The sequence below is a fragment of the Coturnix japonica genome, chromosome 1, assembly GCF_001577835.2.
Source record: "Coturnix japonica isolate 7356 chromosome 1, Coturnix japonica 2.1, whole genome shotgun sequence".
NCBI lineage: Eukaryota > Metazoa > Chordata > Aves > Galliformes > Phasianidae > Coturnix > Coturnix japonica.
Genome location: NC_029516.1, coordinates 148,349,960 through 148,362,466, shown reverse-complemented (window position 1 = coordinate 148,362,466; position 12,507 = coordinate 148,349,960). Strand labels below are relative to the sequence as shown.

General features: G+C 46.3%; 1 protein-coding gene and 1 long non-coding RNA gene across 2 annotated transcripts; one reads left to right on the top strand and one right to left on the bottom strand.

Moving 5' to 3' along the window:
- Positions 1-2,062: 2,062 nt before the first annotated feature.
- CNMD (chondromodulin) lies at positions 2,063-12,038 on the bottom strand. The gene is made up of 7 exons (XM_015851991.2): positions 11,951-12,038; positions 11,046-11,183; positions 9,399-9,539; positions 8,459-8,572; positions 6,692-6,845; positions 5,832-6,028; positions 2,063-3,969 (listed from the first exon to the last, which is right to left on the bottom strand). Exons 1-7 carry the CDS (start codon positions 12,020-12,022, stop codon positions 3,754-3,756), a joined length of 1,032 nt encoding a protein of 343 aa, XP_015707477.1. The 5' UTR covers positions 12,023-12,038; the 3' UTR covers positions 2,063-3,753.
- LOC116652757 lies at positions 3,248-6,694 on the top strand. Its single transcript, XR_004305935.1, has 3 exons — positions 3,248-3,333; positions 4,638-4,744; positions 6,076-6,694. It is a non-coding gene; the product is annotated as an uncharacterized LOC116652757 (long non-coding RNA).
- Positions 12,039-12,507: the final 469 nt, after the last annotated feature.

The window sequence follows — 12,507 nt, the reverse complement described above, 5'->3', positions numbered from 1 at the left end:
AGCACAATATATTCTTGTATTAAATGGGTACTGTTTCACTGCTCTGGGATTCCATTCACTTAGCTTAAGGCATAAAGTAAAATAAAACGCGTTGCTACTTATGTACTCTTGAGGCACGTGTAATGCAAATATAATGCTTTAGCTTCAGGCTAAAACTTGTAGCAATCAAATAGAAGACTTCCTTGTCCATCTCAATCCTGTGAGCAAAGCTCGCAGGTCTGGATTTAATAGCAGCACATTTCTGAGCACAGTCAGTGTGCACGTGTGTTCCACTTCTAAACTTTAGTTGAACCAGTAATGGCAGCTTTTGATGCATTGTTGGGGGATGTTTTTTTTTTAGTGGAGGTTAAAGCAATAAGTAAAATTTTCTTGTGAACTTGGGAATGGGGAAGGTGCTTCATGGGTTTTGAAGGCAGAGTGTGTTTTGTTCTTGTCAAAGCACAGGAACACAGAAAAGGGTTCCAGAAGCTGTAAGTCAAGGGATAAGTGCCAGTGAGCTGGAGTGGAGGTGATGAAGGGTTCTGATATCAAAGAGATCTTCCTTTGGCATCAGTGAGGACAAGGAAGTTGGTGCGGCACTGGCAGTTGACTGGCTGTCTTGTTTTTCCCTCTTTTAGTGATATTTTACTTGTTCAGATTACTGAGATCTTTTTCACATGCCTTTTGGTCGTTTCTAGGCAGACTTTTCATTACACCTGGGGAATCTGACCTCAGAGTGCTGATTTGTAACCCTGCTGCAAAGAGGGAAACAGGACTGCGGAAGGGTATCAGTAGCCTTGCAATTCAGTGCCACAGGTGGGATTACTCAGCGATGCTGTTTTGAGGCTGTTGAAGATAACTGCCCGTTGTACCTTAAGGCAGTCTTTCTCCTGCATGGTGCGTGTGCAGTGCTTGTAAAAGATCAGTTGAGCCTTTCAGAAGTGAAACATGGATCAATTTGAATTTTGCCCTTTCCTAGCAGAGATTCAATCCACGCCGATGTGCAAATCCATTATTTGCCAGCTGTAGTTTTATGCCTGCACGTTGATAAAATCTTGCCCTGAGAATGAGGATTCTGAATTTATTTGTGCTGTGACAGGAGTGTATTGTTATGAGAGACAGATCCCTTCCACTTCCAGCCTCTTCTTTCTCAGTGCAGGCACACAGGTTTAAGATGACTCCCATGTGAAAAAATGAATGGGGGAAGAGACTGGTTCATTTCTTCTCATCAATGGGGGGATGAAGTGTGATATAGGTGGAGAAATGAGGAGACTTCTGCTATCGTATCTCTTCAGACTTTTTGTTGTTTATTTTCATGGTGCCAAGGTGAAAAAATCATCCAAGGATCGTGAAGCTCCAGCCCCCCTGCCACAGGCAGGGCCACCAACCTCCCCATTTAATACCAGACCAGGCTGCCCAGGGCCCCATCCAACCTGGCCTTGAACACCTCCAGGGACGGGGCATCCACAGCCTCTCTGGGCAGCTGTTCCAGCACCTCACCACTCTCCTGGTGAGAAGATTATCTATGAGAATCTGAGAAACCTGTGGTCTTTGTTTAATATTTGTGCAATATTGTAGTTGTGGCAATTTACTGGTCACGGCTATATTAGTAGCATCCCTCTTATAGTTACTGGAGCTTTCTTGGCTGCCTGCAGAGGAATGCAAGATAGATGTGACAGTGAAACACCCATGAAAAATGCATTTTTACTTTAGACATGTTTTTGTCTGCCTATAGAAAACCAATACAAGCCTTTTGTTTAGGAAGTTAATTTTGAGGCTGTACAGACATGGGATAATGTGTGGGTTTTTTTTCTGTCTGCTTAAGGTCTTTTTGTTTAACTGGCAGAAGCAGGTAATGAGTTGCTTCAGGATGGCCCTACCTGCAAAAGATAGAAACAATGTAGTCCATATGCATATATATATATATATATATATATATATATAAATGCTTTTCTTTCTCTTTCCTTTGAGTGTGTTTTCACTTGCTAATTGCATTGCTTTCCTCTCCAGACTGTTCTTCATTGTGGACTAGAAGGAATCACTGCACTTTCCGATCCCAAGAAAAAAAAGCTACAGGAAACGATTGCCGTTTTTAATGTATTTCTTTAATCAGCAGTTTAAAAAAGAGAAGAAAAAAATGATTTTATCTAAGCTTACGAATGGCGTACTGCTAAAACAACGTAACGATCGAGGTCGTTTCCTTTCAAAAAGAGCCAAAAAACACCTCAAATATTAACAGGCCTTGAAATCCCGCTCTAAGAAGTTTCCAGTTTAAGCATTTCAAAGCGAGCTGGTTCTTGAGATTAAGGGAAGGTGAAGCTTATATATAACAACAACAGAACAAAATACCGCATTCTGTTCTCGTCTTCCCTTGTTTAACGCTTTGCTTTTTAGATGCGCTGTTTAGCATTCTGCGCGAGGTTGTCTTTATTTTCTTTAAGCCGCGATTATGTCAAATTAATTGCTCTTTTCTGTGTGATGCAGTGCTAATAACATTACGAGGCTCACAACATCTCGGGAGCTGTTTAGTCACAAAAAAAACCCCACCTTGAATGCTTCAGAAAGCAAACTGTAAAAGATTGGACCTTTTTTTGTTTGTAATGCCTGTGTAGATGGCTCCGTGAACTCAGGGGTGGAGTTTAAGACGTCGTGTGGATGAAGGCAGGATAATGCTTCTATTTCTGTTCAAAGACTAGGAATCCGAAGTCATACTGTCCTGCGTGAGTATTTCAGCTCAGTGCCTTCCGTAGAGATTTCATACATAATAGGATCAATCCCTCTAATGGCAGAGTTTGCCTGAGCAACAAGGGTGAGGTTAAAATCTTTATTTCCTCTTGTTTACCGCTAAGCAATTGCCCTTGTAGGGAACAGAGGTTCACTACAGCAAAGGCCAAGGAGCTGGCATGAACAACCGCTGTCTGCGTGGAGGAAGGAGGGGTTGTAATCTTGTGTCAGAAGCGTCTAGTTCAAGGGTTTATAAATAACAGTTGGTCTTGTAGATTTGGAAGAGTCTTGAGACTCTGGCCTGCAGTTGGGTGTAAATACTGCTGTAGTTGCTGAGTGGCGGATAGTTGTCAGACACCGTGTTGGTATCATGGATACAAGATTCTTGATGCCGGGGCGGCTTTGATGTTGGGATGTGCGAAGGGTTTTGATTCTGCAGCCTCGCAAATTCCATCCCACAGCCCCTCTTCCTGCCGTTTGTTTCTGATTAAACACCATGTGAGCTTTCCCATGTCCCCTAGAGCAGCTTTGTGGGAAAGGTATGCTGTAATTGGTTTATAACCATTCATAATGACCTGGCAGCCCTGTACGGATAGCAACGGGGAGCGACTTAACTTGTGATTTATTTAGGTAAGCTACGTGGATGAAAGGTACTCCCGAGTGTACAAGTTTAGCTGGTTGCCTAATTGGACATAAATTTTCACGTCTAGCTCAGAGAGAGGTTTTTTTGTTATGAAAGTCTGAATTTGGATTTATGAGCAAGCTTCTAGACTGCTAAACCACTTTGTGAGCAAAGTTAGCGTTGTCTGCTTTGAGGCTTCTTAGTTTGGAATACAGTGCCTGTTTGTATACTCTTTATCACTGGTAAAGCTAATAGCACCTTAATTTAAGAGTTTATTTACACTTCGAATACCTGCCCTTGCTTTTAGCGCAGTAACACGCGTTTGGATTTAGAAGCCAGGATTGGCCTTGCTTGCTTTGGTCGTAGTCTTTCATCAGTTTGGTATTGTCAGACTCCTGCTGGTTTCCTCCAGGAGCCCAAAGCTTTTCTCACACCACACCCATGATGCGAGCGACCCACCAGCTGCAGGGCATGATGATGCGGCAGGCGGTGCGGCAGCCCTGGTAGTTGTATGGCCACGGGTAGTAGCCCAGCAGAGGCTCACAGATCCTCTGGCACTGCGTGTAACTTCGCCTGCACTCGATGCAGCACACTCCCAGGTGGTCCAGCATAGGGTCAAAAGCCATCCCTTCACCTTCCAGTTGCTGAAACACAAAATGTTATGGTTATCAGCTCTGAAAACTCAGCCTTGAACTGCACAGTGCTGCCATTAGCTGACCTTGCTTTTTCCCTTCTGCTGTGCTTGGTGGAGGTGTAGAATTAGTGCTGACACCCACGTGAAAATGGTAAGAAAAAAAACAGGGAGCTCTAATAGAGTTCATTATTAGTCTTCAGCCTTTGCAAAAGACCCAGCAGCACTAAAACTCCCAAGATATAAATGTTACCAATGGCAAAGACCTGAATATAGTCATATGGGTCTTTCATGTCGATGACCATGTCTAAGTTTACGCTGTACTTTTAATGGTTCTTTTTTAATATATATTTTAGTGTTTTTTTGTTGGTTTTTTTTTTTTTTGTTTTTGTTTTTAATTCAGAATACTTCTCCCTTGTCTTTCTGTCAGCTTTTTTTCCCCCAGTGCCACGCTGAGTTGCTTTGTGGACAGTGGGATTTCTGCCTGTTCTGTACCTGACAGTACGCAGTTGCATGGAACGGGGCGTGCATGAAATATTTAAAAGCAGGCTCTTGCTTTTGCCTTCTCCCTTCAGAATCATTTCGCTATTTTGGGAGGGGGAGGGAGGGGAAGGAACCCAAACTACCACCAAACAAACTGAATATTCTAATTTTGAAGCTAAAATTGTTCTTTTTTTCAAGGACACTTTGAGAAAAGCAGCGGACAGCAGATGCTGGTATCTAAGCTGGCCCTGAGTGGCAACACTGCAGCAGTGGGGCGCAGAGGCTGCATTCTCCTCTCCAGGCTGGTATGTGGTGCTGGGGACCACTTGGTTGAGCTCAGGCCTTTGGAGTCTCCTTCCCCAACCTGATAGCAAGGGAGAGATGTTGGTTCCCTTGAGTTTTCCTCCTTGGGTTTAGATGCCAGCAGTGTGAACTCGTTGTCCCTTTTATGCAGTGGGGAGGGGAAATAGTTGTGAGCACGTATTCCTTCCATCCTGGGGGAAAGAGCTACAACGTAATTAATGGTCCTTTGGAATTAAACAAATCTGCCTCTATGGAAAGCTTGGCTACAGGCATCTATGGGGTAACTGCTAATGAAGGTGAGTCCTGCCCTGCAGGATGGTGGAGTAAGTGTGGGGAGCTGGAAGCTGTGGCTCTGGCATGTTTCCCTTTGGCTGGGAGAATGGAGCAGCAGCAACTGCTCTGCTGCTGCTCCCAGAGAAAAAGGGAACTGGGGCCTCACGGACTTCATGTTAGTGGACGCAAAGAAGCTGAATTTCACAGCCATTGCTATTCTACTGACCTCATGAGAGTCAGTTTAGATCCACTTTATTTGGAGTGATTAATTTGAGTTTAATTAAGGGATGTCAGCTCGGCAGACTGCTGTCACAGCATAATGATCTCCTGCTGTTGCCTAAATGTCAAGTCAAAGCCAAGACTTATTTCCAAAGCAGGAGGCATTTATCTTGTAACAGTGTTGTATTAAAGTGACTTACTCCTGCTGCACCAAATGGTGGGTGTAAATTCTCTGGCACTGGTGCGCTAGACTAGAAGCTGCCTATTGCGTGACTCCTGTAGGCTTGCTCATCTTGGAGAGCAGCAACAAATGTCCCAGTGGTCACCTTCCATGTGCTACTGCTGCCTTTGAGCAGGTTCTCTTCCATGAGCTGCTTGCCTGTCCTCCTGATGGGGAGAGCAGGCTGAGGAAGCAGATCTCCTGTTAGGAGGGAACTCTTTGCTATGAGCGCTGGCACAGCTGCCCAGATCCAACCCAAATCATTTCACATTTTGGCTCAACCCCTAATATCTTTGAAACAGAAAAGACAAACCCAACCATGTCATTAGTATTACATGTCTGCCACAGTCTTGTGCCCTCTGGTTGCAAATACTCACATTGTATGGGTTGTCTGGGTTGAGTGTTTGATCGCTTTCTTGCTGCATTGGCCCGGTTTCGTTAGATTGGGGGCCAAGCTCTTGAGTCAGCCGGGTGGGGGTGGACCTGGTGTTCACCTCTTCGGCAGCAGCTGCATCAAAGTTCGACTCAGACTGGCGTTTATTTCTCTTCATTTCTCTCCTTTCTCTTTGTTTATCTGAGGAAATAGTCATATTTTGAATATATCTTTGTATTTATCCACAGATCCAGATTTCAGTGATGTGTTTAATAAAAGCTAGGAGCAACTGATACCATTCTGAAGTGGGATCCCTCTTTCTTCCCTTGAAGCCAAGCAGGTGTAAGAAGATGCTTTTGGCTTCCAAGTCCAGGTGGTGAACCCAGTGGGAGCTGCTTTAATGCTGCTTTTTTGTTACCAATAGGGAGCATAAGGTCATGAGGAAAATGGAAGATAATGATAGCTTGCTTGGATCCCCAGGTGCTCTCAAATGGTAATTTTTTTCCCCTCAGTGTTTTCAAATTAGATGGACCAAGGAGGAATAAATTTTTTCAAGCCCACTCTTCTCCTTCCAGGCTTGGAATCTACCTGACATAGTTGCCATTACCCTGGTAACTCCTGAACACCTTTGCTAAGCGTGGCTGTGTTTGTTGACCACACATCCACCTCCAGGACCTCACAAACATCACCCATCAAGTTGCCAAGCTGATCCCTCCACCAAACTCTACTGGAGAAGCATAGGGAAACGTGGCAGGGCATGATCTCAGACCAGTAGTTTGCTGGTCCCCAGCCCTTGGCCAGCTGTGGCGTTCCAGCTGCCTGAGCAGTTTGGTTCTAATACTTGTGAAATACAAGAAGCGTTACCTTTGGGATACGTAGGTCGAAGCCAGAAAATTGGAAGATCCCCACAAAGCTCTAATATTTTGGGGCTTAGGAAACCGTTGTGCTTGATGGGCTCGTCTGCAGCCACCCAGATAAGAGAGTTTTCATCAAATCTAACAGGCATGATTTCATCTTCCTGCGAACATAAGAGCACAAATCCTTTGCTAGTTCGGTGAGCGGCCTTATGCTTGCCTGCTGCTAACTCTTGGGCATCAAACTGTGTAATCATCAGCTGCAACTAACGCTGCACATCCTTTATTTCATGGATGTGAGCTGGTTGTAGTGAGCCAAACCCGCTGTCAGGTTTTGCTGGGGTTGTGTTTTCACCCTTTTCTCTTTTAGAATACTTTTGCCCTATATATGAGAGATCTTCCATGCCCCAGTGCCAGGATTTCAGTAGTAAAAACCCATGAGCATCCACCAGATCTGAGGGATGAGCAGTAAAACAGGCCAGCCAAAAATGAGACCCCGTTCTCATCTGATGTTCTCCTAAGCTACAGCTCTGTTTACAATAGATGTTAAACAATAAAGAAGTCTTGCTTGGAAGTTTTGCAGAGGATTACAGTACGAGATGTACTCGTACTGGTGCAGCTTCCAGTTTTAAGTCAACGTGATGGCTCTGATTAAAGGTCTTGTTCAGTAAAAGCAATTCAATTGACCAAAAGCTTGAAGTGCGAGTTAAAGGAGCCTGCCTTTTTGAAGTGTACCCTGCAGGTTTTTGGTTTGTATCTTCAAAGTAATGTAGGCAAATGCCAGTGATTGATTCTTTAAAGTCGTTAGTTCAAAGTATTATTTTACATAAAACGTGTAAGTATTTTATAGCAACAGTGAAATATTAAGAGAAAACCAACTTTTGAATCATGAAAACCAGCGCGATTTCAAAGTTAAAATTCTAAATTGCTTCCATAAAAGTCATCGAAACTCGTTACATAACTGACTAGATCAATTTATTCTGTCAAGTTGTTGTTCCTTTAATCTGTTTATTGATTTCTTTGTAGGTCTCGAGCCATTGAAGTTCACCATCCAATCTGTCTACTGAGAGCGGCTCTTGATTCTTTTTTTTCCTCACCCTTAAATTTCTATCAGCATCAGAAATAAGAGAATCCACATTTCTGAAGTAAAAATATCCTTTGTTTCTGTTTTGAAATCCCTGTGACCTGTGAGCGGGCAGACTTTGGGGATCTACATGAGTTTATTTCCATCAGCCATTTTTATAGGCAATGTTGGCTATTGGTGTTGTAAGGAAGCACCGTAAATACTCAGAAGCACGTGCTGGTCAGAGGGAGAACTTCCCCTAAGTGGGAAGATAAACACTGCTTTGCCACACCAGTCATTCATCTAACCAGAAAAGTCAAGCAATGGGGGAGGGCCTGAAGCAACTGACTTTGTATGAATGAGATGGGAGTTTTCATGGTAGCTGGGTGAGTATTGCAGCTTTTGTGATGCAGGTTCTGTGAAATCTAGTCAGCGCAGTGCTCTAAAATGAAGACTGATGCAGGCTCAGTAGGTCAATTCTTAACGTTTACTGTTATTTCTTCTGAGTTAGCTGAAATTTTGCAATATTGTTCAATGTTTCCCAAGCCTTGATGGGTGGAGTTGCTCTAGAGTTGGTAAGCATTCCCTTGGGCTCTATCCCTGTTGCTGTTTGCATTACTTCCTCCATCCTTCCCCATCACAGCCTCCTGCCTGGCCTTTTCTCATGCCCCCAAGGCCCTCTGCTCATCCCCCCCTCATACCAATAGCACTTACCAGGTCAGAGGACAGGCTGGCCTTGGTCATGGCATCCACCTCAGGAACACGAGCTTTGGGCTGGGCCTTGATGTAACACTTCTCTCCTCCAGCAAATCGAATGCCAGTGATGCCCTAAGGGACAATTCAGACATTTGGGTGCAGCCCTCCGTGTCCCCCTGCCCCATAAAACCTTTGTGCTACCCCAGCCAACGTCTAGTCTGAACATTGAGTCTTATTTAAAAACAGACACACCAGTGCAATGTGGGACTCATTCTAGAGCATGCTGGGAGCAGCTCAGCATTGCTGAATCACAGGATCATGAAGGTCGGAAAAGACCACTAAGATCACCTTGTCCAACCATTGACCCATCACCACCACGCCCACTGAACCATGTCCCCCAGTTCCACATCTACCCTTCAATCCAAGTCCTTGCTGAGCACGCAGTCATCCAAGCAGTGCCAATCAATCCAAGGATGCTAATGTAAATGCTTGGCCTTTGGAAGTGCCTTTTTTTTCTCCCTTAGATCCATTTTCAGCTCAAAACCCAACTGGCAGCGTCCCTTTGCTCTCACTTGAGCCTTGGGACTGTGATCATGCACTGCCCTAGTAGGCAGAAGCCACGCTTGGAGAGCTGATCTGACCCAGCTGTTATGTCAGCCAGCAGCACACCTGGCAGTGATGTGACTTCAGCATCTCTCTGTTGAGCTGGAGCCTTTGTGCAGATGTGGAATAGTGAAGAGGAACAATGAAAGCTTGCTACGCGTGCCCTTATTCAGCTGCTATTAATGTTGCTATGGTGATGTTAGCTAGAGAATGGTAAAAGCTGAACTCCAGCTATTGGGCAAGCTGGGTCCCCAGTCTCCTGGCTTGGATTTGCTTGTATTCATAGAGAAGCCATGGGACAGTGTGGTGTAGGCACTGGAGAGAGGGGTGTGAGGGACCCAGTGGCAGTACTTACAATCTGGAAATCATGAACTTCAACAGCCTCTTCACTCCCGCTTCCTGTTTTGAATGTCTCTAAGTTGTTTCCAGCATCTATTTCCATCGATCCATCCTGCACTTTCCCATTAATGCTCATGGTATAGTGAACATTGTACACCTGGAACAGATAACAGAGCAGTAATGCACTAACACTGCGCAATGTCTTCTTCCTCAACCAGATGGTGGGTCAATCTGATGGTCATCACCCTACTCATGGCTGAGGTACAGCATGGCTGAGGTTGTCAGGGCCCTCTGGGTCGCTCTGTTCCAGCCCCTGCCCCAGCAGGGGCACCCAGAGCAGGGTGCCCAGGGCCACATCCAGGCGGCTCTGGGAGATCCCCAAGGAGGAGACCCCACAACCACTGGGGCAGCCTGTGCCAGTGCTCCATCACTGCTATGACCATGTTCTGAAGAGGGTTTATTTGATTCTCTTGTGCAGTCCAGATAAAAGCGCTACACAAGCAGCTTACGTTCAGTCTCAAAAACCAAAAGAAAAGCCTGGCAGCACTGTAACAAAAAATGCACACTGACAGCTAGAGATAAACTTCTTCCCTCAGCCTCACTTAGGGAAGTGCTAAAGATTTATGGTTCCCCTATTATATGCATTCAGACCCTCTACTATCTAGAGATCTCTACTATCTCAGGCTCCAATTGAACGTGGTGCATAGACCCAGACCTATGCATGCAGCATTGCCTCCTCGGGGCTGAGCCAGAGTTGGGACCTTTTATTACTGCTGTCAGTTATGAGACAACGCAGAGATTTACAATAAATAAGGTTTACCTTAAGCTATTCTATGAATGTGATTTGTAGGGACCTCCTTGATGGGACTGCAGTATGGCTGGAAGTTGTGCAAATCTTCTTCCAAAGTAAACCTAAATGTCCAAACCATGCTAACAGAGCAATCTAAATTCAGGTGGGCACCACCATGCTTAACATATGTTTTCAACCAAAACTTAGGTAAACAGAAAGTGAGATTTATGTATTAACACGGCATGATGCTTCTGAACGTAGATTCTTCAAGTGGCCAGCAGCTTCTTAGTTTTGTTCTTTGCACACGGTGTCTTTTACCTACCCCAGCAAATGTAAATAAGAAAATGTACCATGGCTTTAAAAGTTGTTCCACAGCTGTTAACCATAAATGCCTCCGTGCACCCACCGTCTCACAGCCCACCAATGGGCGAGCTGATGATGGGTTAAATATAGCACTGCACACACTGGGGTCCAGGTGGGACTTAGTCTGAGCATGCCATGGTGTGGGGAAGGAATGTGAGTGTTTCAATGCTGGTTTTGTCCTGAGGGCTGGAGTTTGCCCAGGATATGAATCCCTGGGGAGGGGGCTGGGCTTGGAGTGTGCTGGGAATGTGTGAGCAGAAATCAATGTAGCGTCTGTGCTCCTGGAGGTATGTTGCACATTCAGTAAGAAATGCTGCTTCCAGGAACCTCCATCCCCACGACCAATCAAGATAATTATTATATGGGAGTTTTGTTTTGTTTTGTCTTGTTTTTTAAAGTATGGGAGAAAATAAAAGACCTGCTTAAAGACCTCTTTATCAACCTCGTAATGCAAGTTTCCAGCCCGTGCCCTGTGTTACCTGCAGCCTGTGCCAGGCTGGCCGTGCTCACCTGCCTTTCGGTGGCTTTCCAGAAGTAGAAGGCGCCGATGGCCCCAGCCAGCAGCAGAAGGGCCCCAGCGATGAGCACTGTGGCCCCTGCCTTCAGCAGCCGCCCTGGCCCTGGAGGGGGCACTGCTGCCGTGTACGCCTGCAGGGAGCACAGCGCTGGAATAGGAAACCCAACCTGGTTGGACCAGTTTGGGTCCCTATGCTGAGCCAGCTGTGATGGCTGTCATGTCCCAGCTCAACCCACCGGTTCTGACCCACCCGACCCTTCCATCTATGATCAAGTATATCCTGACCTGACCCAGTTTGTCTCGTCCCATCCCAACCCAGCTGGTCCCATCCCAACTCATCCCATCCCAATGCATCCCACCTTGTCTGAACTCAACCCATCAATTCAGTCCTGATCTGGTGAATCTTGTCCCATCCCAATGTGATCTGACCCACTGCATCCCAATTTATTCCAGTCTGACCCATCCCAACCTGACACATTCTGTTCTGATCTGTCCCTCTGTGATCCAGCTGAACCCAACCCACCCCATCTCATCCCGCTCCGACTCATCTCATCCCAAACAGTCCCATCCCAATCTGATCTGACCCATTCCAATCCATTCCATCCTGATCCAACCCACCTTATTCTATCCTGACCCATCCCATATCTATCTAAGCAGATCATTCCTGACCCATTCCATTTCATCCCGTCCCAATCCCACTCATCTCATCCCAAACCACCCCTGCCCCATCCTGATCCATTCTGTTGTGTCCCAAATCATCCCATCCCATCCCATCCCATCCCATCCCATCCCATCCCATTCCCATCCCATCCCATCCATTCCCATCCCATCCCATTTGCCCCATCCCATCCCATTCTTCCCCAGCCCATCTCATTCATCCCATCTCCGTGGCACTCACGGGCGGCAGGCCCTGCTCCACGTCTTCGGGCCCCGCTCTGGCGATGGGTACCTTCTCCGAACCCTCGGCCATGGCTGCGATAGCGGCTGTCCCGGTCTCCCCTCTCCCCGCCGGGCAGCACCGCCCCGGTCCGGCCCCCGCACCGCCCCTGCCCGGACAGAGGACGCTCCGCTCCCTTCGGGCCGCACCCCCGGGAGGAGGGGAGAGCAAAGATTTGGGGCCCAGGGGCAGAGCTGGAGAACGGGAAAGTGATGAAAGGGGAATGTCCAGGCAGGGAGCACAGCGCTGTGCTGCTGCGGAGAGGTGCCTCTACAGCCGACAATAGTAAAAACTGATTCTTTTATTTATTTATTTAAACATGATAGGGTTTTCTTTTTTAACTTCATGAACATTCTTGCCAAAGAAATCAACAGAGTGCATTTGGATTGAGGTGTGGGTGCAGCGCATTTGATGGCTGCCCCACAGAATCCGCCAGCATGGCATGGGCTGAGCTGCCGCCAAGGCTCTGGGGACAAGCAGAGAAGGGGGGAAGGTTGGGGAATGTCATCTTTTTGTTT